The sequence below is a fragment of the Budorcas taxicolor genome, chromosome 5, assembly GCF_023091745.1.
Source record: "Budorcas taxicolor isolate Tak-1 chromosome 5, Takin1.1, whole genome shotgun sequence".
NCBI classification, from domain to species: domain Eukaryota; kingdom Metazoa; phylum Chordata; class Mammalia; order Artiodactyla; family Bovidae; genus Budorcas; species Budorcas taxicolor.
In genome coordinates, this window is record NC_068914.1 from 114,092,290 (window position 1) to 114,119,383 (window position 27,094).

General features: G+C 39.0%; 1 protein-coding gene across 1 annotated transcript; it reads left to right on the forward strand.

The window, feature by feature from the left end:
• The first annotated feature begins 7,627 nt into the window (after positions 1-7,627).
• TMEM263 (transmembrane protein 263) lies at positions 7,628-25,247 on the forward strand. Its single transcript, XM_052640872.1, has 3 exons — positions 7,628-7,841; positions 20,134-20,200; positions 23,398-25,247. Exons 2-3 carry the CDS (start codon positions 20,140-20,142, stop codon positions 23,682-23,684), a joined length of 348 nt encoding a protein of 115 aa, XP_052496832.1. The 5' UTR covers positions 7,628-7,841; positions 20,134-20,139; the 3' UTR covers positions 23,685-25,247.
• The last annotated feature ends 1,847 nt before the right edge of the window (positions 25,248-27,094 follow it).

The window sequence follows — 27,094 nt, forward strand, 5'->3', positions numbered from 1 at the left end:
GAATATCACCCTTAGTGTACACACTGTGGCCTGTACTGCCTCTTTTGACCACTGAGGGCTTAGAGGAGGAAATGCAAAAATGCAGACCACACTGGGCCTGAGAAAACTCTAAGTCACAAGGATAGATGAGCCAGACAAATATTCAGTGGCTGAAAGAAGAAAAGGAGACTTAACTTAGCAATGGACAGAAAGGATAAGAGAGAATCTTTCAACAGTTACAGACTCTCTGTCAGAGGTACAGGTTAAAAGACTTGGAAGGAATTGCAGAGCTGGAAACAGAACTAATGCCAAAGATGAACTTGAACTCAAGGTTGAAAAATGGGGGAGAGGAGGGAAGCCACTGTGGCTGAGCAGGAGAAAGAGATTCTAGGGAAGTCTAGCATCTAGTCTAGATGCTAGCCAAATTAAAGATGGCTGTGTGAAAAATATGGAAGTGCAACTGATTGACCCCAAAGACATCCTATACCCCAAAGCTTTACTTCACCAGGAAAAAGTTACCTTGGAAAAGTTATAAGAAATTTCAGGATAACAAAGACAACAGTAGCTACTGATGCTGGAAGAGTTGGTAGGTAAACCAACCTGGGTTAATCATTGAGATGTGTTAAGTAGAGGACAGTTCTATGGCATGTCTGATGAAATTCTGTACTCACCCAGGGAACATGGGTTTGATACCTGGGTTGGGAAGATCCCTTGCAGTAGGAAATGGCAACCCACTATAGTATTCTTGCCTGGAAAATTCCATAGACAGAGGAGCCTGGTGGGCTACAGTCCATGGGATCACAGAGTCGGACACGATGAAGCACGCATGCAGCCGCAGAGAACAATGAGTAAGACTGAACTCTCTAAGTGAAATTGGAAGGTTTCCAAGTACTATGCAGTCTTCACTAAGGGCCTCATAGGAAGCTGGAGCACTTAAGGAGAATGAAGTCTCTGGCCTCCACTGCCACTAGAGAAATAGGAAATTAGAAGTTCCATCCAAAGCAGGCTTTCTGAGAACTGATGGGTGAGCCCAGGGTGACTGTTTGTTTCTACTAACCAGAGAGAAGTCTCTCTACTGCAGCAAAGATTTTTACAGACTTTCAGTAGTTGAACCAAGATTAGCATGAACTATGAAATTAATCTCAAATTAATCCACCTGTAGCTCTGCTAGATCTCTAAATCACATGATGGGGTTACAAAGTGTATTTGCACATTTTAAATCATTCTAGTTTACTCCCTCTCATTCTCATCCCCTTTTCAGAGGCCTAAAGCAGAGCAGCTATTTATGTTCCTAAAGGATAGCACTTCATGGTAATTTCAGTAATTATAACCTCAGTTTGAAGATGCTTAATTTGCTGTTACATTTTTGTCTAATTGCTCACCACTATTTACCCCTGTTGGTTACTTCCTGCTCTCAAATGCCCTTACCTCTACAGTAGAGTACAGGAACCTCATTTGTACAATAAACACGTTCCTGAAAAATTGTAAATCAGAGTTTTTGAAATGCAATTTTATTTTCCCACAGTCCCAGAGATGCTCTATACTCATCTATGATTGATCAGTTGGCAGTGATTTTCAACTTCAGTTTTGTTATTCCACTATAAATCAAGTAGTTCCTCAATTATAAAAAAAAAATTTCAGTGTACTATGAACTCTGTTACTCTACAAAAAAAGAATAGATTATTTATAAGGTAGATCACCTATTAATAATTTATCTGATTTATTTAGAATTTAATATCTGGTGAGATACTCTGTTAGTGTCTTCATATTCATGGTGCTGGGCAGCCCTGCCTCATCCCAACCTTTTCCCCCCTTTCAACTTCTTTCCTTTTTAAAGTCAAGTTTACTGAAATATAATTTACATAGAATAAAACTGCTTTTTATTATACGGTTTTGTGAGTTTTGAAAGATGCACACATTGTGTAACCCGCATCACACTTCAAGACATGGAACTGTTCCATCACCCCACAAAATTCCAAGCCCCTCTGCAATCAACCCCTCCCAACTCACAGGCAATGACAGACATGTTTATCTCCCCAGTAATTTTGGCTTTTCCAGAATTTCATATAAATGGAAGCAATGTGGACTTTTTTGAGTCTACATCTCTCACTTAGAATAACACACCTAAGCTCATTTAGGTTGTGGTATCAATAGTTGGTTCTTTCCATTGCTGAGTAGTTTCCATTGTATATATGCACCACAATTTGCTTATCTAGTCACCAACTAAAGGGCATTTAAGATTGTTTCCAGTTTGGGGCTATTATATAGCATGTGTCCAGGTTTTTATGTGAACATGTTTTTATTTCCCTTGGGTAAATATCTAGGCATGGGATTGCTGGGTCATATGGTAATGTATACTTACCTTTGTAAGAAACTGCCAAACTATTTTCCCAAGTGTATCACTCTGCATTCCCACCAACAAAGTCTGGGAATTCTAGTTGCTCTACATGCTCAACAGCACTTGGAATTATTTTTAAGTAAGTACTGATACTTCTTTATGGTTTTGATATGCATTTCTCCAATGACTAATAACGTTATCATTCCTTGTTGATTGTTCAGTTATACTAATATTTTGAAAATTGATTTCTTGCCTTTTACCGAATTGTAGTTCTTCATACAGTCTGGATACAGTCATTTGTCAGATATATGTTTTGCAAATATTTTCTCTTGGTTTGCTGCTTGTTCTTGCATTTTATTAAGTGTTGGTGAAAGAATAGAAGCTTTCATAAATTAAAAAAAATTTTTTTTCTTTTATGGACTGTGCTTTGGGTGCTGTAGCTGGGAAATTTTTTGCCTAGCCAGAGATGGCAGACTTCCTGTTTTCTTCTAAAAATTTTATAATTTTACATTCAAATTTATAATCTATTTTGAGTTATTTTGCATGTGGTGCAAGGCATAGGTTGACACGTTGAAATTCTTTCTTCTTGCAAAATGATGTCCAATTATTCCAGTACCATTTGTCTCTTTTGACTATCTTTTGATAAAGTTCCATTAGCATAGAATCTATGTAGAACCTACTAAAAGGAAGATAATCCTCTGGCTTTGGTGTGACAGTCCTGTGGCTGGAGATGGGAGGGAAGTCCCCAATTTCTTTGACTGGTAAGAAATAGCAAGGCGGTATGCCTTCCACTCCATATATTATACATGCATGGTGTATGACAGTTCAGAAAGAACTGTCAAAGCTCTCTAGCAAAAGATCACCATAAACATACGTGTGGCTGAGGAAGCTAAGTGTATTACTCACTGCAACAAGAGGGAACATAAACTATGGTAACCGTGAGGTATCTCAATAAGAGTGTTAGAAATGACCTATGTTAAGATTTGGGTTTGTTGAGTGATTTGAGGAACTCTTCTCTAAATTGGATGCTGTCAGGAAGCAGGGCTAATTCTGTAATTGGGTATCTTAATAAATCTTATGTAGAAAAATGAAGACTAGAATGAGGATAAAACTGATAAAGAATAGTCACTTATACTAATCTGATTGTTTTTAATTTGTGTCTTCCTTTTGATGGCTTAGATAAGGTTTGTGTTTTTGTCTGTGTTCAGACATGATTGTGGAGTAGTCTTATTTTTGTCCTGATCCATCACATTCGTGAAATGGACTTTTCTGATGTTGATGTTCTCTGAAACTGTTTATATCCAACAGAATATACCAGAACCCAGTTATGCCAGGCCAACTGCTAGCAACTCCAAGACCTAGGCGACAGCATCAGACCAGCTACTTGACATCAGGAACTGTCTTTCTCTTTCATGGTTAAGAACTTAGGTCCTAAAGTCAGAAAAAAATCATGTTTTATTACAGAGTCTGCCTCTTGGGTAAATTATCTAACTTCTTTATGCCTCAATTTCCTAATATGAACATGGGGATAATAATAGATATTGCCTCATTGGAATGTTGGGGGTACATGTCAGAAATTACATTAAATAAGTCTTGAAAGTGAAGTAAAAGTGTTTGTCACTCAGTCATGTCCAACTCTTGTGAGCCCATGGACTGTAGCCCATCCATGGAATTCTCCAGGCAACAATACTAGAGCAGGTTAACATTTCCTCCTCTAGGAGATCTCCCCAACCCAGGGATCAAACCTGGGTCTCCTGCATTGCAGGCAGATTTTTCACCGTCTCAGCCACCAGGGAAGCCTAAAATAAGTCTCAGTTGTCATTATTATATCAGAGAAAAGCTTAAGAAGGATTGGGGCAGAAAACCAAGAATAGTCCAGGTTACTGTGCCAGGAAAGTCTGCCTGTCATTCACACTGGAAAGGTCACATATTAAGTGGTTTCTGTCAAAACAAGCAAACAGAGTTGCTTTGTATCTTGTCACATGATGAGCAAACACAACAATGCATAGATCCTGCTAACCATCCAGATCATGTTTTAAAGTGACCAGATTATCTCATTTCTCTTTCAACATCTGGAAAACTAAAATATCTTGATAGTGTCACAACAATGGTCTAACTGGATCTAAGTCACTGCTTTCAAAAAAAAAATCAATGATTAGGCTGAAACCATAAATTATATTTGATCTACTCTAAGACATGGCTCAAAGGTAGTTTCTTCCAGGATGCTTTCCTATCTTAGCATGTCCTTTTCTGGGCCTTGTCCAAGTTATCATTCAGTCACACCACCCTGATTATTTTGTATTCGAAGAAATACTTTGTGAGGTTATTCAGTTCAGTTCAGTCGCTCAGTTGTGTCCAACTCTTTGCAACCCCATGAACTGCATCATGCCAGGCCTCCCTGTCCATCACCAACTCCCAGAGTCCACCCAACCCATGTCCATTGAGTCGATGATGCCATCCAACTGTCTCATCCTCTGTCATCCCCTTCTCCTCCTGCCTTCAATCATTCCCAGCATCAGGGACTTTTCCAATGAGTCAGTTCTTCGAATCAGGTGGCCAAAGTATTGCAGTTTCAGCTTCAACATCAGTCTTTCCAATGAACACCAGGACTGACCTCCTTTAGGATGGAGTGGTTGGATCTCCTTGCAGTCCAAGCGACTCTCAAGAGTCTTCTCCAACACCACAGTTCAAAAGCATCAATTCTTCGGCACTCAGCTTTCTTCACAGTCCAACTCTCACATCCATACATGACCACAGGAAAAACCATAGTCTCGACTAGATGGACCTTTGTTGGCAAAGTAATGTCTCTGCTTTTTAATATGCTAAGTTGGTCATAACTTTCCTTCCAAGGAGTAAGCATCTCTTAATTTCATGGCTGCAATCACCGTCTGCAGTGATTGTGGAGCCCAGAAAAATAAAGTCAGCCACTGTTTTCACTGTTTCCCCATCTATTTGCCATGAAGTGATACTGGATGCCATGATCTTCATTTGCTGAATGTTGAGCTTTAAGCCAACTTTTTCACTCTCCTCTTTCACTTTCATCAAGAGGCTCTTTAGTTCTTCACTTTCTGCCATAAGGGTGGTGTCATCTGCATATCTGAGGTTATTGATATTTCTTCCGGCAATCTTGATTCCAGCTTGTGCTTCCTCCAGCCCAGCGTTTCTCATGATGTATTCTGCATATAAGTTAAATAAGCAGGGTGACAATACACAGTCTTGAAGTACTCCTTTTCCTATTTGGAACCAGTGTGTTATTCCACGTCCAGTTCTAACTTTTGCTTCCTGACCTGCATACAGGTTTCTCAAGAGGCAGGTCAGGTGGTCTGGTATTCCTATCTCTTTCAGAATTTTCCACAGATTATTGTGATCTACATAGTCAAAGGCTTTGGCATAGTCAATAAAGCAGAAATAGATGTTTTCTTGGAACTCTCTTGCTTTTTCGATGATCCAGCTGATTATTTTGTATCCAAAAAAACACTTTGTGAGGTTATTAGATATTTCTTAGACACACATTGATGCTTTCAAATTGTGGTGCTGGAGAAGACTCTTCAGAGCTTGGACTGTGAGGAGATTACACCAGCCAATCCTAAAGGAAATCAGTCCTGAATATTCATTGGAAGGACTGATGCTGAAGCTGAAGCTCCAATACTTGGGCCACCTGATGCAAAGAACTGACTCACTGGAAAATATCCTGATGCTGGGAAAGATTGAAGGTAGGAGAGGTGGACGACAGAGGATGAGATGGTTGGATGGCATCACCCACTCGAAGGACAGGAGTTTGAGCAACTTCTGGGAATTGGTGATGGACAGGGAACCGCGGTATGCTGCAGTCCATGGGGTCGCAAAGTGTTATATGGGACTGAGTGACTGAACTGAACTGAAACACACATTAGTGTATTTTGTCTTGCTAACCAAACTGTGAAAGATTTCATACCTAGACAGGAATTCAGTTTATAAACCCCTTTCACATCCACCATCTCTTTTCTCTCTCGAAAAACCCCTGATGGACTTACTGTCATCATCATATCATAGGTGTGGAAAGAGGAAAGGAAAAGTTAATAGATACGGTTTATCCAATTCAGTACCCTTTCCTCCTGATAACCACCTGTGCGGTGGATGTCACGACCCTCACTGTGCAGCGCAGAGACGCCTCACCTGACTAGGAGCTTAGGTGCAGACTCTGTCCTCTCACTGCTACCCTCAACACCTTCCAGAACAGCGAGCAGGACCAGAGCCGGGAGACCTCAAGGGGCGCCGCGCCAGGTGGCAGGTGGCGAGAGAGGGGCGCGAAGCCGGGTGTTCTAATTTTCAACTCACGTCCCTGGTGGCTCAGCCGGTAAAGTGCCCGCCTACAATGCAGGAGACCGGGGTTCAGTCCCTGGGGTTGGGAAGATCTCATGGAGAAGGAAATGGCAACCCACTCCAGTATTCTTGCCTGGAAAATCCCATGGACGCAGGAGCCTGGTAGACTACAGTCCATGGGGTCGCAAAGAGTCGGACACGACTGAACGATTTCACTTTCACTTTTCTCTCCATTACTGAACACCCACTCTCTCCTGTCAATTTCCAGCTTCTGGCGAGCCCTCGGTAATGCGGTAAGTGGTGGGTGACCGCGGCGAAGCCGAGTTCTCCCATGATCAATTCTAGGGGCAGAGATTTCAAATAAAAATAACAAAAACAGTGACAATAATAAATGAGCAGTGTCTCTCAACAACAAAAAACAATAAAGGAGCAGCGTCTCTGTCGTCACCCCTGTCACCTGGAGAGTAAATAGAGCTCACAGGGAGCCCCAAGGGTGAAAGGCTGAGAGCAGGCCCAGCTCATTCACTCTCCTGAGGGAAAGCAGGTAAGGGGACGTCGAGGCCCCGGGCGAGGGATTGGAGACACTGGCAACCGTCCCATATTCCCTAGAGCGAAGGTTCGGAATTCAGAGCGACCGTTATCCGTGGCGGAACTGAAGCTTCGCAGGGCCGCAGGCGTCGGCGGTAGGGCCGGAGGGCAGCCCACTACGCGTTCCTAGCGCTCCGCGCCCCTCGCCGGATCTGATTGGACGGCAGCGGGGAAGGGGGCGGGCCAGGGGGAAGCGCGCGGAGACCAGCCCCGGGTTCTCGCGGTTGCACCCAGCGGGCGAAGGGGCGGGAGTAGGCCTGAAGCTGAGGAGCGGCGCGCGTGCGCACGTCGGGAGGCGACCGGCTGGGGGCCGCTGGGAGGGCTGGGTAGTTCGAGAAACGGGTGGGCGTGTGCCCGGTGGGCGCAGGAGGGGCCCCGGGTGCGCGTGCGCGTTGGAGCGCGAGCCGTAGGAGGAGGCGGGAGCTGAGGAGGCGGTGGAGGGGGCGGGTCGCGTCGGCGCCACGTCCGCAGCCAGAGGCCGCCGTCGCAAACCGTGTCTTCTGGCTCCACAGCCGGAGGAGGCGTCTCCGGAGCCCGCGACTGCCCGAGGCTGTGCCCACCGCTCAGGCCGCCTCGCCTTCCTCGGTGCTGCCCGCTCCTCCGCCCGGCCCCGGCGCCGGTCCCCGACCCAGCGGTAAGTCGGTTAGGGAGGGTAGGGGGCGCCGTTCCGGCTTCCTGCCCTCCTCTCTGTTGCCTTTTTCCGTTAGCTTTTCTGCACCTCACTGCCTCCCTGCCCAGGCTTGGCTGCCGAGAGCCTTTTTTGGTGGTGGTGGTGGCGAGGGGTTGCTGAACGGGGAAGGGGGAGGGGCGGGACCGTGTTGCGGGCTGGTGGAGGTTAGCTGGCGGGGTTACCCCCCCCCCCCGCCCCTTTACTCGTTTCTGACTCCCCCGCCGTGGTTTGAGATTGGGACCCTTATTGGACGCTTCCTCCTGACTTCTTATCTCCTGGGGTGTCAGGCCGGAAAAATGGGGGGTGGGAGGATGTCAGCAGCCTGGGAGAAGAGAGGGATGCGGCAGAGGGGGCTGCGTGCTTCCCCGCCTCGCTCACTCCTAACCTGTTGATAAACTGTTCTTTTGGGTTCAACCACACGAGACTTGGTCCCCAGTGGACATTCCCAGTGCTCTTCCCAGGTAGCTCTGCCCCAACACCTAACCTGAGCTTGAAAGTGAAGCGATGGACGGAGGTGCTGACGGCCCCGGGGGGTGACTGGGGACCGCTGGAGCACCCATAAGTGCCATCAGTGCCTCCTGAGTCTACATAAAAACCGTGCCTGCTGTGCACACGCACCTCAAAACTGATCCCCAAGCTCCCACCTATGATCAGTTCCTCTCTCCTAAGCAGATCGCCTCTTATATGTTAGAAGACAGAAATTCTGGAACTCTGTGGGAGTGGGGTTTGCTGGGTGTACAACGTGGAGCAGAGGGAGGAGGTGCTGAGCTCAGCCTCAGCCAGGGCTCCTTCAGGGTCATTTTCTGCCTCTCCTGCCACGTCACTCCCTCTGCTAAAGAAAAAAAAAAAAAAAAGGACTTGCTAGTGCCCAGAGGGATGGGGGGTGGGGATGGCGGGGAGGGGGAAGGGGCCATTGGGAAAGGTTTTGAAACACCCAGGGAAGGAGGAGAGTTTATTTGATTTATTCTGCCCTTGTGAACACTTCGGCTAATTCCAAATGAAAACACTTTATTTACTATCTGTGATTATTTGCTGTTTGTTGTTTAACCTTTAAAACTGGTGTGGGTGCTCTAAAGAGTTCCCGAGGAGTATTGATATAACATCAACAGGTATTATGTCTGAGTGTGTGTACCCATGTCTGTTTTCTTAAAGTAAGAAGGAAGTAACTTTTAATAAACGTATATGCATCCTGTTTTATTTTTTTCACTTTCATTTTTTTAGTCTTTGTTATAATGTACACTAGAAAGCAAGTGCAGGAAAAATATGCCATTATGTAGAGAACATTGTTATATCTTGTGTGTGGTTCTTTTTAACTCCAGGAAAATCTTTACCTTTTTCTTGTTTTAGTCATTGAATTGTTTTTGTTATGCTACTTCCTGAAGGTACCTTACTGGATTATACATAAACACCCTGAAAGGAGGGCTTTAACATGCTTGTTCAGAATAAACCTTCAGTGTCTAACACAGTGTCTGACATAGCAGGGACACAGATATCTGTTGAACTAATGAAGTATGATTTAGTGAAAATGACTGGTGTGCGGGTTATTTGGTTTGATAGGTTATTGTAATTCTGCTTAATGTTTCATTTAAGAGCAACACTCAAAAATTGCCCTTTCAATACTGTCAGTTGTTACTTGTCACTAGGTGTAAGTTTTACTGGCAGATTTTTCTTTCCTGACACATTCAGTGCATTTCCTGCAGTTCACTTGCTGTTGATTTAATGGGCAGGGACCATTTTTAAAAGGAGCCTGTTGAGGAGAGCTGGTTAACTAGAGAAGCCTAAAAACAGTAAGCTGGTGTTTTAATATACACTGTTTGTTGGTGTATGTGGGCTAAAGCTCTGTATAAATACATATTTTAAACTCCTTGTTGTTATTTGGCAAAGAAGCTAAAGCATAGGAGTGAGAACGTGGCAGAGTTTCTACATATATTAAAATATGTAGAATAATGTAGCTAATTGATTTATAGTCTTTTTCTTATAGGGAAAGTGGCACTTACTGTTTAGTAAGAAATTTGTGAAGTGTCTTTGGAGGTAGACATCGTGCACTGTATTTTGCAGTTGTGCTTCATATACAGTTTGTTAGTGCTCTTTAACTTCCCTTAGTACACAGGGGTGTGGAGCCTTAGGCACATTTGAGTACTATTTTCAGATTTGCTTTTCATTATTAACAAAAATTTTATATATATTACAGACATCTGTAAACAACACTGATTTGTTTTCTTTTAAAAAAGGGAGGGGGTTCATAGAGGCATTTGTTTACTTATTTCTATTATTGGAAGAAATTACCCTCTAGAGAATAGTGTTGTTATAAATCTTGCTCAATGTATTTGCCAGCTGTTATATCTATGAAATTGTTGTACTGGACGAGAATTATTTCTCCCTGGCCTAAAATGCTTAAAGGAACTGCAGATGAATTGCAGTCTACAGTAAAGAACTCTTTCACATTTCAGAGTTTCTTAAAAAAACATACTTATGACCAGTTTTAGCTGGTACTATAATTGTTTATTCACATGTCAGGACCACATGGTAAAACTGATTTATGTCCTTAGAGTAAGTTAAATTATTTATCCTTATCTAAAGGCTGTTTTCTGTCTTTATTGCCTTTCTTAGGAAAGTACATTTTTTTAAAAGAAATTTGTGTGCATTATGAGTTCCTATAGAGCAGCCTTTTTTTGGTTTTTGAATGAAATTAAATAGATGATGGTAAAGTATATAACCACTGGATTGTAAACTCTTAAGAGTAGTCCTCTGTTGTTTAATCACACTCACACTGAACCTTGAGTGCCGAGCAGGGTACCTGGCACACAGCAGGGACCCAAGTATATGTTGAATTTAGGGCTGATGGTTTGCATAGAATTTAATAATGTTGTTTAAGGGTAATATTTTTAAATGGTCTTTTCAATACTTTCATTGTCAGTTGTTATTTGTCTTCATGTGTATACTTTAAAATTTTATTAAGTAGATTATTTACCTCTTCCAGTTTTAGAATATTAGGGGTGTATTTGTCTTCACAATTCCATATTTAAGAGATAAAAGTGTAATGATGATAATGACCAGGATGGTAATATAAAAAGTATTTCTCCTAGTGATGAAGTGATAATATTCATGAAGAGGTAATACCACCAGAAGTTTGGCACATATATGTCTGTAGAAGTTGGGAATGGCTTATGTGAGTAAAAAGTAAAGATGGTATTACAGACAGTTAAGGGTTTTAGCAAAAATACCTTTATAAGGAAAATTGCTGTCTTGGGTTCAGAAAAATACATTCCATATACTTAAATATACTTAAAAAGCTTTTACACAATTTTTACTACCCTAAAGTGTTCTGTAGGAATTTTAATAATACATACTTGCTGTTAATATGAGTGACGTACAAGAAATGTAGACATGAAAAAAATATATTTACAAAACAAAAATCAATCTTTGTGCCATCTTAGGGCTGCCGTCTGTGGGGTCGCACAGAGTCGGACACGACTGAAGCGACTTAGCAGCAGGGCTTTCAAAGTCAAGTTGTTTCAGTCTAGATAGCCAGGTTCTGGCCTGCACAACTCTAGACTTTGCGTTGTTTATTGATAATCCTGTTTGTTCCTATTGATAACACTAGTAAATGTAAGTGTAAATGTAATTTAAGAATGGGGTAAACTGAGGGGAGGTGGAGTGTGGTTGGGCAGGGAAAAGAGCTGGTAAATTATACTCTGAAGGTCCTGATGCTGGGAAGGATTGAAGGCAAAAGGAGAAGGTGGCAGCAGAGGATGAGTTGTACACGACTTAGTGACTAAACAACAACATACCCTGAAAGAAGCTCCAGGCAAGAATGACATTTATTGAAAGTCTGGTTATCTTAAAAAATTCCCAAGCACTTTTAACTTTTTAGTTAGTGTATATTTAAAAATAAAACTATTTTGAATTACTGTGTAGTAGAATTTATGCATTATATACTTGAAGCCCCTGGCATACCAGTGCCTATTCTTCAGGAGGTACATTGGAAGAGCATGAATCCAGCTGAAAGTTTTTTTTTTAAAAACCAGAAATTTGGATCATGTATTGGTATGCATATTTTCTTATGATGCTTAAAGGCAGTATGGATACAAATTATAGTTTTTTTTCCATTTATTCCACAAATACTGTGTTTCGGCTTACAACCAAAATATGTACTATAAGATGGTAAGAATTATAAATAAGATTTTCAAATTGCAAATCAGGGAAAAGAGCTATAAGAGTGAAGGTCTTGGTGTGCTGTCAGGACTGGGGTTGGGGAGGGGAAGGGAACAAAACCATGAATAAAACTCAGTGATGTTATTTTCTTTAAGTCAGCATTTTGTGATTCAGGAACATTGCTTTTTAAATGATCAACTTGATTTAAGGATAAAAACCTATTAGTTACAATAACTATATAGATGAACTGTGTCATCTTTAAAAATATCCTTTGTGAATATCACTGATTTCTAAGACTTAAAAATATAATTTTCTTTAATTACAAAATCAATACATGTTTATGGTAGAAAATTAAAATATAGATGTTAAGTATATATCTCTCTCTCTGTAGAAATACTATGTATCTCTTCCTCCTCACCATATATATAATTTCTATCCCCTTCCCTGGTGGCTCAGAGGTTAAAGCGTCTGCCTGCAATGTGGGAGACACGGGTTCGATCCCTGGGTCAGGAAGATTCCCCTGGAGAAGGAAATGGCAATCCACTCCAGTATTCTTGCCTGGAGAATCCCATGGACGGAGGAGCCTGGTGGGCTACAGTCCACCGGGTCGCAAAGAGTCGACAGGACTGAGCGACTTCACTTTCACTTTCAGTGGCAATCTTTGTAAGCACTTTGGAGCTTCCCAGGTGGCGCTAGCGGTAAAGAACCCGCCTGTCAATGCAGGAGATGCAAGAAATGCAGGTTTGCTCCCTGGGTCAGGAAGATCCCTTGGAGGAGGAAGTGGCAACCCCACTCTAGTATTCTTGACTGGAGAATCCCATGAACAGAGGAACCTGGCAGGCTACAGTCCATAGGGTTGCAAAGTCGGACATGACTAAAGCAACTTAGTGTGTATATTTACCTTCAGTCTTTTATGTGCACTTGAAAAAAATAGTATCATGTGATATATGCCTTTTATATCCTCTAAATAGAACATTAACAGTCCCCCATACTCTTTGATCTTCATAAATGATTTTAATGTCTCATTGTATGTATCTTTAGGAAGCTTATAAATTCATCTCTTGCTATCCATGAGACTCTACTTTGACTATCTTTAGGTATATTTTATTTTTGCTGGCTTCTCTTGCTCACTTCTTAAATATGAACAGTCCAATTAAGCTTATCAATCTACTCTCTTACTGCACTTTTCCTTAGTCATACCACTTACCCCATGCAACTTTAGCTGTCACTTCAGACCATTCTTAGGACCTCAGTTCTAACTCAGACTTCATGCTAAGTTTCAGGCCCTTTAAGTCCAATTGACTGCTAAATATCTCCTGTGGATGCGCTGAAGGTATCTCAAATAGCTGTTCAGGAACAGATCATAGTCAACAGTCAGTGTACACTTAATTAAAGGGGAGATCTCATGGTAAGTGTTCTTATTGCAATAAAATAAACATTAAAAAAAAGAGTCCATCTCTCTCAGCATTCGTTTTCTCTCTTCTGTGCCCTGTCTTCATCATTTCTATTTTGTTCCTCACACTAGAAATTTTATATCCTATATTCTCCTTCTGTCTCACATTAACACCCAAGTTATGTTCTACTTCACACAAAAAATTCCAGTATTTGAGTGTCCACTTACTAAGGCATTGATTAAGGCTCTGGAAATGAAGCAGTGACACCACCAAGCTTTCTTACAGTAGCTTTCATTCTAATTGGGAGAGACACAGAATAAACGTATACCAAGTGACAGTAAAAGCAATGAGGAAAATAGAGCAGTGTTAGATGGAAATGGTAGGGAAAGGAGTTAGGAGGGTGCTAATCTGTTTTAAGGTAGTCAGGGAAGACCTCTGAGAAGGGGACATTTGCACAGACCTGAAGGCAGTAAGGAATCAAGCCATGTACATGTATTGGGGAAGAGCCTTTCAGGAAAAGATGAGCAAAGAAGCCTATGTTGTCAGGCTGGAGTGAGCAAGAAACAGAATGGTAGGGCATGATATCAGGGTGTTAGATGCTGACCCTCAAAGGCGAAGGAAAGGACTCTGGATTATATTCTGAGCAAAACAGGAAGCAGCTGGAAGGTTTTAAGCAGAGTATGACATGGCTAGACTGAAGGAAGAGCAAAGATAGAAGCTTGGAGGCCGGTTAAGAGACTTTGTAGTTGTTCAAATAAGAGATTGTGATGGGTTAGTTAAAAGTGGTAGCAGAAGAGGTGATGTGTAGTAGTTGTATCTTGGACTTATTCAGGCAACAGAATTTACCAACGATATGATGGGAATGTTAAAAAGGAAATCAAGGGTGACTTCTAGGGTTTTGGTCTAAACATTTATTTAGACAAGAACAATTGACAAGAATTCAGGTTGCTGTTCCATCTCATTAGACTATAAAGTAGCCACTTGCTGTATTTAATCTCTGTCCTTCCATCTGATCTTGGTTTAGTTAGCTTCTTAAAATACAGATCTGACAGTATTACTTGGCTGATGGCTCCTCATTGCCTGCTGGCAGGAGAGTAAAGTCACTTCATAGTATTTAGATGAATTGGTATATGTCTTTTATGCTATCATAGAATACAACAGCTCTGATCTTTTAATATGATGGTCTTTTTCTTTTTTAAACTACGAGGTAGATACATGTGAAGAAGTTACTTTTTGTTTGTTTTTTTAAAAGGGATTCTGTATTAGGAGGAAAAGGCAAGATTTTGGTAGGAATTTGTGGGATATATACAGAAAAGCAGAAATGTATGTAGTTACTAGCATGTCTGTTTTATAACTCCAGCTAAAATATGAAAGGTGTATGTGTTTATAATATCCCTGTATTTCTGTACAGAATATTGTGACATCTATTAATTACTTGATCACCCAAATGTTCTCCTGATATACAGATACTGGGTTTAGTGCTGAGTAAGGCAGACAAAGTGTCTTTCCTTTTGGAATTAACAGTTCAGTGGGAAAGAAAGTGGGGATCCCAGGTAGCTCAGTGGTAGAGAATCCACCTGCAATGCAGGAGATATGGGTTCAAGTCCAAGATCCCCTGGAGAAGGAAATGGCAACCCACTCCAGTATTCTTGCCTGGGAAATCCCATGGACAGAGGAGAGCCTGGCGGGCTACAGTCCATGGGGTCACAAAGAGTCGGACAGGACTGAAGCGACTACAACAATGGGGAAGAAAGTGGCTCCAAAATAGTTATTTCTCAAGAAGGGGCACACACACTCCTGGCCATTCTGCCAGGAGTTTCTGCATATTTTTGTTTTCAATTGTTAAGTAGTATTCTCAGAGTGAGGGTTAGAGTATCTTTAATTTCTGTTTCCTGAACAGCAAGGATCTGGAGAAGTTATTTGTCCTCAGTCATATAATTTATATAGTCAAGGCGGAATTCAAATGCAGGTTCTCTGATCCCAAAACTTTAAACACTGTGCTGTATAAGTCTCATGATCTTAACATGACAATAAGTTAAAGAAATATAAAAATGAGAATGAAATTTAACTTTCTGGCTTAAAAGAGTTTCAAAATGAAAGCAAATCAGTCAGGAACTCCTAGTAATGCATCAGCTGATACTCTTTCAGATATTTAATTGTTGTTGTCAGAGATTACATATCTTTAGTGTTACTTTTAAAATCTTGTGTGTATGAAATACATTAAGTTGACAACGAGACCAGCATAAGATGAGGTGCGCTTGATCTGTGGTCTGAGTCAGACTTTTAATTAGAGCAACTAAAAATTACTTATTTAAGCACAGGATGTATGCTGCTGAATGCTAAGGGTGCAGTTACACACCCTTTTGGTTTTAAAGACAGTTCAAGTTGAATTAATGAAGTTAAATTACCTTTGAAAAGTCTACCTCTAGCATCCTCATTTGCCGTCAGTGTGTTTTGCCTGGCTTATTGACATACAGAAGGAAATATGAATGACTTTTTATTTGATCAACTGGTGCCTAAAAGCAATAGGAATCATAAAGGAAAAGGGAACTTCCCTGACCCTCCTCTGATCATGTAACATTAGTCCTGATAAACACTGCGGTACGTGTAAACCCTGAAAACCCTAGGTTGAGACTAATAGGTCTTTGAAAACCCTAGGTTGAGACTGATAGGTCTTTCTGTGCTCGTTTCTGTTCGCTTGTTCTCCCCACACAGCCAGAATGAACTCTAAAAAGGGTAACTCAGGATACATGACCTCCCTGGTCAGCTCCTTTCTCTGGCTCCCCATCTCAGAGTTACGAGATAATCGCCTCTCTGGCCTGTAAGGGACTGTCATCCATACCTCACTCTGACCTCCTTTCCTACTGCGTTTTGCTGCAGCCCCCGCCACATTTTTCTGGCTGTTCCTTCCTGTTTGTGGTAAGCTCCTACTTCAGGACGTTTGCTTTTATTGTTTTTTCTGCCTTGAGGGCACTTGACTGAAGTACCTTTTGTCCTTAGCTCCTTTGGGATGTCACCACAATGAGGCCTTCAAAGACTCCCAGTTAAAATATTACATCCTCTCCCCTTCATCTTTTTTTCCACAGCAGGTAACATCTGATACACAGTATGAAACTGAAAGTTGCTCAGTCCTGTCTGACTCTTTGCCCTCCCATGGACTGTAGCTCTCCAGGCTCCTCTGTCTGGAATTCTCCAAGCAAGAATACTGGAGTGGGTAGACACTCCCTTCTCCAGGGGATCTTCCTAATCCAGGGATTCAACCTGGTTCTCCTGCGTTGCAGGCAGATTCTTCACTGTTTGAGCCACCAGTGAAGCCCCAATATACAGTATATTCTTTGCATATTTATTGTCTTTCCCACTAGACAATATGGGATGTTCATGATGGTGGAGTTTTGGTCTGTATTGATCACAGCTATATCCCATGCATAAAACATGACACATATTAGGTACTCAATCTGTCAATCAGCATATTAAAGTATACTGTTTGCACAATATTATTTTTTCCTAGCTTTCTTGAGATATAATTGACATACAGCATTGTGTAAGTCTAGGTGTATAATGTGATACACATATATTGCAAAATGTTTATCAGATTAAGGTTAGTTAACACATCCTTAACTCATATAATTACTTTTGTTGTTGTTATCATGGTGAGAACTTTTTAAAATCAATTAGCAATGTTCAAGCATACAATACAGTATTTTTAACTGTAGTCATCATGCTGTACATTAGATCCTCAGAACTTATTCCTCTTATAATGGAAAGTTTGTACCCTTTGACCAACATGTTATTTCCCCAACTCTACACTCCCAGCCCCATGTAACCACCTTATCTTTAAGTTTGGCTTTTTTAGATTTCATATATAATTGAGATTATATACTGTTTGTCTTTCTCTGACTTATTTCACTTAAAATAATATCCTCAAGGTTCATGCATGTTGTTTTGCAGATGGCAGGATTTTATAATATTCTTTAAAATCTCTATTGTATATTTACATATTTAATATTTAGGCTCTATGGTTTTATGATTAGTAAATACTTATTTGACTACTGAGGTCATAACCCTAGTTTTCTGGCCAAGCAAGAAAGCTTTTAGACTAGTCTTGCTTTTTTAAATCTTTACTTAGTCAAGTGAATATTAAAGCAAATATTTTAAGATAGTAAAGAAAATTGGGCAAAGAAAGTTTGTTTTTCCTCCCAACATAGCTTATTTTATTTCTTAGTTTCCCTTATTACTTGTATTTAGACATAATCATAGTATAATGTGTTTTTTAATAGTAGATTTTGAATTAGTTTGCTAGTGAACACTTCTGTTTATAAGAGCTCTGATAACAATACAAAGTAATCAAAATCCTCCTCTAAGTGATTCAGATTGGTGCTGTCATCTCTACAGAAGAACGTCATGTTTTTATGAAATTTTTCAGGTAGAATTTTTTTTTTAGTTCATAGTATAGTTTTTCTTTAAGTCTCTTGTGAAATAAATGCTAGTTAACCAGTATTCTGTAGAGAATACCAGATGTACTTCCAGAGGTATAAGCTGGATTTAGAAAAGGCAGAGGAACCAGAGATCAAATTGCCAACATGTGTTGGATCATAGAGCAAAGGAATTCCGGAAAAACATCTACTTCTGCTTCATTTGACTACTTTAAACCTTTGACTGTGTGGATCACTACAAACTGGAAAATTCTTAAAGAGATAGGAATACCAGACCACCTTACCAGTCTCCTGAGGAAACTCTATGTAGGTCAAGAAGCAACAGTTAAAACTGACATGGAACAACAGACTGGTACAAAATTGGGAAAGGAGTCAGGCTGTATATTGTTACCCTGCTTATTTAACTTATATTCAGAGTACAGCATGTGAAATGCCAGGCTGGATGAATCACAGGCTGGAATCAAGAGTGCTGGGAGAAATATAAATAACCTCAGATATGCAGAAAGTGAAGGGGAACTAAAGAGCCTCTTGATGAGAGTGAATTAGGAGAGTGAAAAAGCTGGCTTAAAACTCAATATTCAGAAAACTAAGATCATGTCATCTGGTCCCATCACTTCATGGCAAACAGATGGGGAAGCAATGGAAACAGTGACAGACTTTATTTTCTTGGACTCCAAAATCACTGTGGACAGTGACTGCAGCCATGAAATTAAAAGACACTTGCTCCTTGAAAGAAAAGCTATGACAAACCTAGACAGCATATTAAAAAGCAGAGACATCACTTTGTTGACAAATGTTTGTCTAGTTAAGGGTAGTTTTTCCACTAGTCACGTATGGATATGACAATTGAACCATAAAGAAGGCTGAGAGCTGAAGGATGATGGATGCTTTTGAATTGTGGTGTTGGAGAAGACTCTTGAGAGTCCCTTCGACATCAAAGAGACCAAACCAGTCAATCCTAAAAGATGTCAACCCTGAATATTCATTGGAAGGACTGATGCTGAAGCTGAAGCTCCAATACTTTGGCCACCTGATGGGAAGAGCTGACTCACTGGAAAAGACTTTGATACTGGGAAAGATTGAGGGCAGGAGGAGAAGGGGGTACCAGAGAATGAGATGATTAGATGGCATCACCAACTCAATGGATGTGAGTTTGAGCAAACTCTGGGAGATACTGAGGGACTGGGAAGCCTGGCATGCGGCAGTCTATGGGGTTGCAGAGTCAGACACGACTTGGCAACTAAACATAGGTTTTTCTTTAGGTCTATTGTGAAATAAAATACATATATATTTTAGTATGCATCATGTAAGATTTATTATTAAGATTTATTGTCTAAATAAGTAATAAAAACATCATCTCAAAAAATTAACAGTAACGTGATGGAATTATCTAGCATTCAGTCCATATTAAACTTTCCCTAGTTTTTCCAAGAATGTCTTTTATGGCTAATATTTGTCCCTCACCTTGAACAAATATCCAGTTGAAGTTTATATATTACGATGAAAGGTATTCAGTTTTCCTAGTGTATTTCTGCCCAAGAAGTAATCATTATCCTATTTACCTGTCAGGTCTGTACTTTTATACTTATGCTATATATGTTATATATGTAAAATAATACAGTTTTTGTTTAAAATTTTACTTAAGTAGTATTATAATGTGTGTATTATCCAACAGTTTTCGACTTTATTTTTTTGGGGGGGTGGGGGGTTCAGGATGGGGAACACATGTACACCCATGGTGGATTCATGTTAATGTATGGCAAAATCTATATAGTAAAGTAATTAGCCTCCAATTTAAATAAATAAATTTATATAAAAAAATGAAATATTCTGTAGGAGGAAGCACTTAACATTTTTGTCTGCTGACTCCCACCTTTCAACTTTATTTCAATTAGTAATTTTCAATTTAAGTTGAAGCTGTAGTACGACATAGAGCCTGTATTGTGCCTGCCAGTCTTTGCTTGATTTAAAATTTATGTTTTCAACCAGTAATTTTAACTATTTCTCAGCACCACAGAGTAGGAGACAAACAGGTGAAGTAGTCTTGTTATGGGTGTTTTAAAATATTGTTTATCAGGAGTTCCCTGGTTGGTGGTTAGGATTCTGTGCTTTTATTGTCATGGTCTCAGTTTAATGCCTGGCCGCATAGCTTGGCCAAAATAATAATAAATAAGTAAAATGTAGTTTATCAACTTAATAAAGTTGATTAAGTGTTAATAAGCATATGATAAGAGTAGTTTCAGAGGTTGAAATTGAGATGTGTGTGTTTTTTAGGTGATCATGAATCAGACAGATAAAAATCAAGAAATCCCATCATACCTTAGTGATGAGCCACCAGAAGGTAAGTACACATCAATAGCACTAAGAATGAAAAAACGTCCTAGTGAATTAAAGTTCAGATTGTCTTTATTAAATTCAAAGTAACAACCTGTTTTGTCAGCAGATGTGTTCCAAAAATACTTAAATGTTTTTTTAATAAGAAAGCATAGATATTATGAATAGGGACACTATGTAACTGTTTTATTCTTTAAGATCTATTTTTCTGCTACTCTTTTATTCTTCTAAGACCATTTCACAAGTAGAGTATCCTTTCATTTGTAAAGAATTGGGTGGGGTGCAGAGGAAGGATGGACTGGGTTTAGTTTTGATGTCACGAATACAAAAACTCAATTCAGGAGGCACTTGAGATTTGTTAAACTCCTGTTATTGTCTATGTTATAATAGGTAACTTCCTTTTTTAATACATGGTCTTGGGGTTTGCTTAATTTATTTTTTAGTTTGAAAATCGTGACATCAGGAATCACTTTTATCTTTACTTCAAAAATCTTTGGAAACACTAAACGCACACCTGAATGTTTCGACTATACACAGAAACAGCTAGCTGTTTTCTTTGCTTTATTTTTTAGGGACTAGAACTCTGGAGTATTGAAGAGAAAAGTTAGGGCTCAATGAGAAAGTAAATAAGGACTTGTGAGAATGATGTCAGGAAAGAGATAAAGGCTATCCAGGAGCATGACTGTTAAGGAAGAGAACAGCCTCAACAGTGTCTTTATATTGGCAACCTGTTAAACAAAAGTAGTCTGCAAAGTGAATAATTTATATGGTGGTAATTAAGAGCACAGTGATAACAGTATTAAAATTTGTCTGATTTGACGGAGAAAAATTGTATTAATTCAATGCATGTACACCAAATTTAGCATCTGAGGTATTCAGCATGAGGTTTTTATGTTTTATCCTCAAGTCAAGATTTGCCCCCCCACCACCTTTTCCTAGTGTTACTAACCTTGATTACAAAAGAATTACCACTTATGTAATTCTTTCCATCATAATTTTATAATTAATATATTCAAATGCTTATCTGTGTCTTAAGTCTCTTATTTAGCTATTTTAAAATTTATATTAACTATGCTTATTACTCAGTTTCAATTAAAAAATTGGTTTTATAAATTTAACTATTGCTGTATCTTTATAAGTGAGCTATTTTGACTAAGCAGTGAGGCTTTCTTCCTTGTGAAATGATGTAAACTCTCCAAACAATGAGAAGAAAATGTTACTCAAGGTAAATTTGTGCCTTGTGTATTTAAAGAAACTCTATTTTCAGAATTTTTTCTCTCTTAAATATTGTTGGTTTCCCAGAGTTATCTAACCACGATTTTAGTAGCTTTGGTGGTGTTGAACCTGTTTATCCATGAATTTACCTTTCTTGTGTGAGATTATACCTTTTTTAGTGGTTATAGCCTGACTTATAGTTACCAAGCATTTTTTCGTGAAGTTAAAAAACAATAAAAACACCATTGCTCATGTGTTGTTGCTGCCTGAGTCACTAGATTACAAAGGAGAAAAGATCTCTGTGCATTTGAGAGTGGCAGAAGTGAATTTTTATGAAGTCTTCCTGCTAGTCATTTTATGCTGGAGTTTGGGTTACATGCCAGTTTGAGTGCCTCTATTAAACAAACAGAAAAAACTCATGACAGGTAAATCTGAATTTCTCATAATGATGTTCCTTTTCTGGGAGTATATGATGAGTTTTTACAAGCCAGATGCTTAAATCACATATTCTCTTCTATAAAAATTACTGAGCCTGTGGAAGTATTAATCATAGCTATGGTTTTCTCATTACAAAATAAATTTTATGTAGGTGACATGATTTTAAGTGATGAATAATTTTCCTGTTTTTACATATAGTGTTAGCTCTTAAAATACATTATGAAGGAGCTCATAGAATAAGAAACTAAGTATTTTACTGTGAGGAGAATTCAGCAGGCCCATGTAACACATTTTTTGAGGCTGTTCTCTTCCTTAACAGTCATGCTCCTGGATAGCCTTTATCTCTTTCCTGACATCATTCTCACAAGTCCTTATTTACTTTCTCATTGAGCCCTAACTTTTCTCTTCAATACTCCAGAGTTCTAGTCCCTAAAAAATAAAGCAAAGAAAACAGCTAGTTGTTTCTGTGTATAGTCGAAACATTCAGGTGTGCGTTTAGTGTTTCCAAATATATTTAAATTAGCGGTTCTCCAATTATTTCGCCTTGGGATGCTTTCTACTTTCAAAACTTGAGGATTCCAAAGAGCTTGGGTCTTTGTTGATACTTGCCATATTAACAATAAAAACAGAAACTAAGTATTTTACTGTGAGGAGAATTCAGCAGGCCCATGTAACACATTTTTTGAAAAATATACAACTATTTTCCAAAAAAAGAAAAATAACATTGTGAGCAGAGTGACATTTTGTTTGTGGCAGTGCCATGGCTTGCAGGATTTTAGTTCTCCAACGAGGGAATGAACCCAGGCCTTTGGTATTGAAAGGGTGGGGTCCTAACCACTGAACCACCAGGGAATTCCTGACATTGTTTTAAAATTTTTGCAAATCTCTTTAATATTTGGATTAATAGAAGAGAGATAGATTCTCATAGTTGCTTCTGTGTTTAGTCTGTTGTGTTACTGCACATCATTTAGCTTCTGGAAAATCCTGTTGTAGACTGGTGACAGAATGAAAGTGAAGAGACACATTAATATTGATGTTTTAGTATTACTATGAAAGCAGTTTGTAACCCCTTAAATAGTCCTGGGGATACTCAGGGGTTCCAGACCACACCTTGAGAACCAGTGCTTTAAATGAGGAAGCTTTTTTCAATAATGACTGAATTCTATCAAGGAAATAAGGGCTAAATATATTTATCTTTTTTTCATGCTTTTAGGATATAAAACAAAGCTTTTTAAAAAGTTAACAGCAACAGAACTGTAAATCAAGGAAACACTTAAAATAGTTTTCTATTTTATGAACGTTGTCAAGTCTTTAAAGCATTTCTTCTTATAGATACTAAGACTTAGCATTGGACCAAGATGTTTTAAAAACATGTACAATTATGCCCTTGAGGGAATAGCTCATCTGATCAATGTCTTGATCAGATTTGTGTTTATTTAGTTGACCTTATCAATACAGACTCCTGATTGTTAGGAAGTCTTAGGCTACTCAGTGATTTGTACTGTTTTTATAAAGACTTACATTTGACTGTCTTATATTTTTTCTCATTAGGTTCAATGAAAGATCACCCACAGCAGCAACCAGGCATGCTGTCCCGTGTGACTGGGGGTATCTTCAGTGTTACAAAGGGAGCTGTTGGTGCCACCATTGGTGGCGTGGCTTGGATTGGTGGAAAGAGTCTGGAGGTGACCAAAACAGCTGTTACAACTGTGCCTTCCATGGGAATAGGGCTGGTGAAAGGGGGCGTGTCTGCTGTGGCTGGAGGTGTTACAGCTGTCGGGTCTGCTGTTGTAAACAAAGTGCCCTTAACAGGAAAGAAAAAAGACAAATCTGACTAAAATATGGAGATGCATTTGTTCTCCACAGCATTATGATGCCAGTGGCATTGAATTGCTAAATTATGGACTACAACCAAGTCACCTGTTTTGGACGTTTATCTTCTAACTGCTGTGTTGAAAGTATTGATGACTGACTGACTGGCTTTTGTCTAAAAAGAAGAGACCAATACTAGCACAGTGTATGAAGGTTTCTCATACTTAAATTCCAGCTTTTTATCTGGTAAAATGTTACACTTATTCAGTTGTAACTGAAGATATGGTGTATTTGAATATTTACTATATAAGTCTTTCAGTTTAACTCAAAATGTGAAAGTTGAATTTAGTGGATGATCTTCACAGTTCCATATGTATAATGTGCCAGGTAACTCATCTGCCCCTTAAGAAGGGAACCTTGAACTACATAAACTGTACCTTTGATGTGCCTAATAGTTTCAGATGTTTTAATTAGTTTTTTTTAAATAACCATAGTTGATTAGACCAAGAGGCATTCTTTTATTATTTAAGATGGTAAAAGTAGCAGGAACTAGAGAAGGTTAAAAGATTCATGGTTTTGTGAGTATTAACCATCTTGTATTAGACATGCATTATATTAATTTAATCATTGATGCCTTACAAAAGAAAACATCTTTTCTAATACCCTGAATATGTGCGGTTCTTAGGATTATTATTATATATGGATTCTTTCAAAAGTTGTTTGTGAAATTAGTTTTCCCTCAAGAATCTCAGGATTAGTGGGGTAAAGGCATTTCTTGCTCTCAGCAGATAAGATAGTGCTTGTTAACTGTTAGTAGTTATACCAAATTGTATACTTCAACCTGGGTTCATGCTCCATCATTAATAAACCTTACAGTGCCTAAGGAACATTTCTTTGCTGGTCAGAAGCTATGTTAAAAGAGTTTCATATTAAGGAGGAACACATAAATCATTTTAAGTTCCTAAGAATTATCTGAAGCATCCAAGATATAAAAAGAATTCTTCACACCTATTTTGTCTCACGTGCTTACATACTCAGTTGTGCCCAACTCTTTGTGACTCCATGGACTGTAACCCATCAAGTTCCTTTGTCGATGGAATTTTTCAGGCAAGAATACTGGAGTGGGTTGTGATTTCCTACTCACATTGGGGATCTTCCCAATGCAGGGATCAAACCCATGTCTCCTGCTTGGCAGATGGATTCTTAACCACTTGTGCCACCTGGGAAGCCCCATTTTGTCTCATGGATGGCTTAAATTATTAGCAGTACCCCTTTTAAAAAACACAGTAAAAGCAATTATGGATATATGACTTAAATTGAATGGAATGGGCTCCATAGATTAGTTCTGAAGGTTAAGGATATTGATAAGTGCTATCAGTGTTTGACAGGTTTTTTAAATGTTATCTTACAGTCCTTTAAAGCAGCAGTAGACTGTATCATTTTCCAAGTCAACTTCAGGCAGGGAATTCAATTTTTTGGTTACGGATGATAAGCGTGTCATATCTTAATAACGTCTTATCATGTCTTGTTCATTATAAAAGAATATGACTTAGCTGGAATTCATCTTTGTTTCATGTTCAGTTTCATAAAAATTTTAAAGTGGAATATATATTTGGCATATCTCTTAACTAAGGGTTTAATCCAAGTTTGAAAAATCTTAATTTTCTTTAACTTAAGTTTGGAAATTTGCTACCATTCTGCACTTTTTTTTTTTTTTTTTAATGAGCGAGGGGAAGAAAGGAGGTGATACTCTGGTCAGTAAGTAAAAATAGCACTCCTGAGAACTTAAATCACTCCAACACCCAAAGCTTAAGTGTTTGTTTGCAAACCCCTACGAGTTTTACATTAATAATGTGGATCAATAAATGGATAAAAACAAAACTTAACTTTTAAAAGCTTTTATAAATACCAGCAGGGACTTACGCAAATCCAGTTTCCTGAACCTTTCTACCATATACAAATCTGGAAGGTCATTAAGGAGTTAATCAGAAATTAAATTGCCATTTATTTCATCCGGTATGATTTATCTGTTGGTATAAAGAAAGAAAGTGAAGTCACTCAGTGGTGTCCGACTCTTTGCAACCCCATGGACTGTAGCCTACCAGGCTCCTCTGTCGATGGGATTTTCCAGGCAAGAATACTGGGAGTGGGTTGCCATTTCCTTCTCCAGGAGATCTTCCTGACCCAGGGATTGAACCCAGGTCTCCTGCATGGTAGGCAGACGCTTTACCGTCTGAGCCACCAGGGAAGTATTTGTTGGTATACTGTGATCAAATATAATTAGAAGCAGGATTTAAAAAAAAAAAACTGAAATTAATAAACACTAAATGATCTAAATAATGGTATTGGAGAACTTTTTCCTGTTATTTGAAAGAAATTATTGCTTTGTTGCTAGTTTATATTTCTTAATTATCTTTATAGGCTCTGCTGTGCTTTGTACCTGAATTTCTACATATAGACTTTAGTTTACTGTATGCTTGAATATTTATTTTCAACTTGGCTTGTCTTTAAAATTGCTTGAGAAAAAATGGTTGTAATTAATTTCTGCTACAGAAAAGCCACCTGGTACATTTTATCTCATCAAGCTTGTTTTAAATTTTGAACTTGTAACTTTGTTCAGGAGAGGCTTTGCAATGATAGCAGAGAACTTGTACAAATGAACAGTTAGTTGTAGAGGTTCTTGTTGAAATGAACTTGCTATTTGATATGTAAAGCTGTACACTTGAGTCTTTTCCAGTTTATTTTTGTAGACTAGCAATTTGACCTGTTGAACAGTACTAGCTAACTTCAAGAAACTGAGGTTGTTGTATACACCTGGAGGCATCTGTTATTCAGCTTATCTTTAGAGTGGGTATTTGGCACAATGAGGATAAACTTGTGTGACCCACTAGAATGACTGATCTAATAATGTTGACATCATGAATCCTGTACTTAGTGAAATGTCAGATGAAAATGATTGATGATTGAGTAAATTTTTTGTGTTAAAGAAATGGGAAAATAATACATGAATCTTTAATAAAGCACTATGATCTGCAAAAGATGAACTGTTTCATAAAGATCTAAGGAAATAAAGGGAATTTTAAAACAGGGTATTCTTAAAATTGTAGTTATATAGCAAATCAGAAAGTACTGTAGCCAGTTTTTAAATTTTTTGATACTAATGCACAAACATGACAGAACATCTCCAAATATGAATTCTGATGCCAACAATCAAGTCCATATATATTTTAAACAACTCTAATAAATATCAAAAATGCAGATTTCTAGGTTTGACAGCAACTTGCTGAATCTTTGCAGGGTGGAATTCAAGACTGCAGTTTAACAACCTCTGCAGTTGGTTCTTGTGCGCTCTAAACTTCGGAAATTGATGCAGGAATTATAAAATAGGGAGGGCACTTCTATGTCCTAAGCAGATGTGGAACCAACTTAAGACTGC

Coding starts and splice junctions, on each gene's coding strand:
- TMEM263 (XM_052640872.1), top strand. CDS start 20,140: ATGAATCAGACAGATAAAAATCAAGAAATCCCATCATACCTTAGTGAT. Junction 20,201..23,397: donor TAGTGATGAGCCACCAGAAG/GTAAGTACACAT, acceptor TTTTCTCATTAG/GTTCAATGAAAGATCACCCA.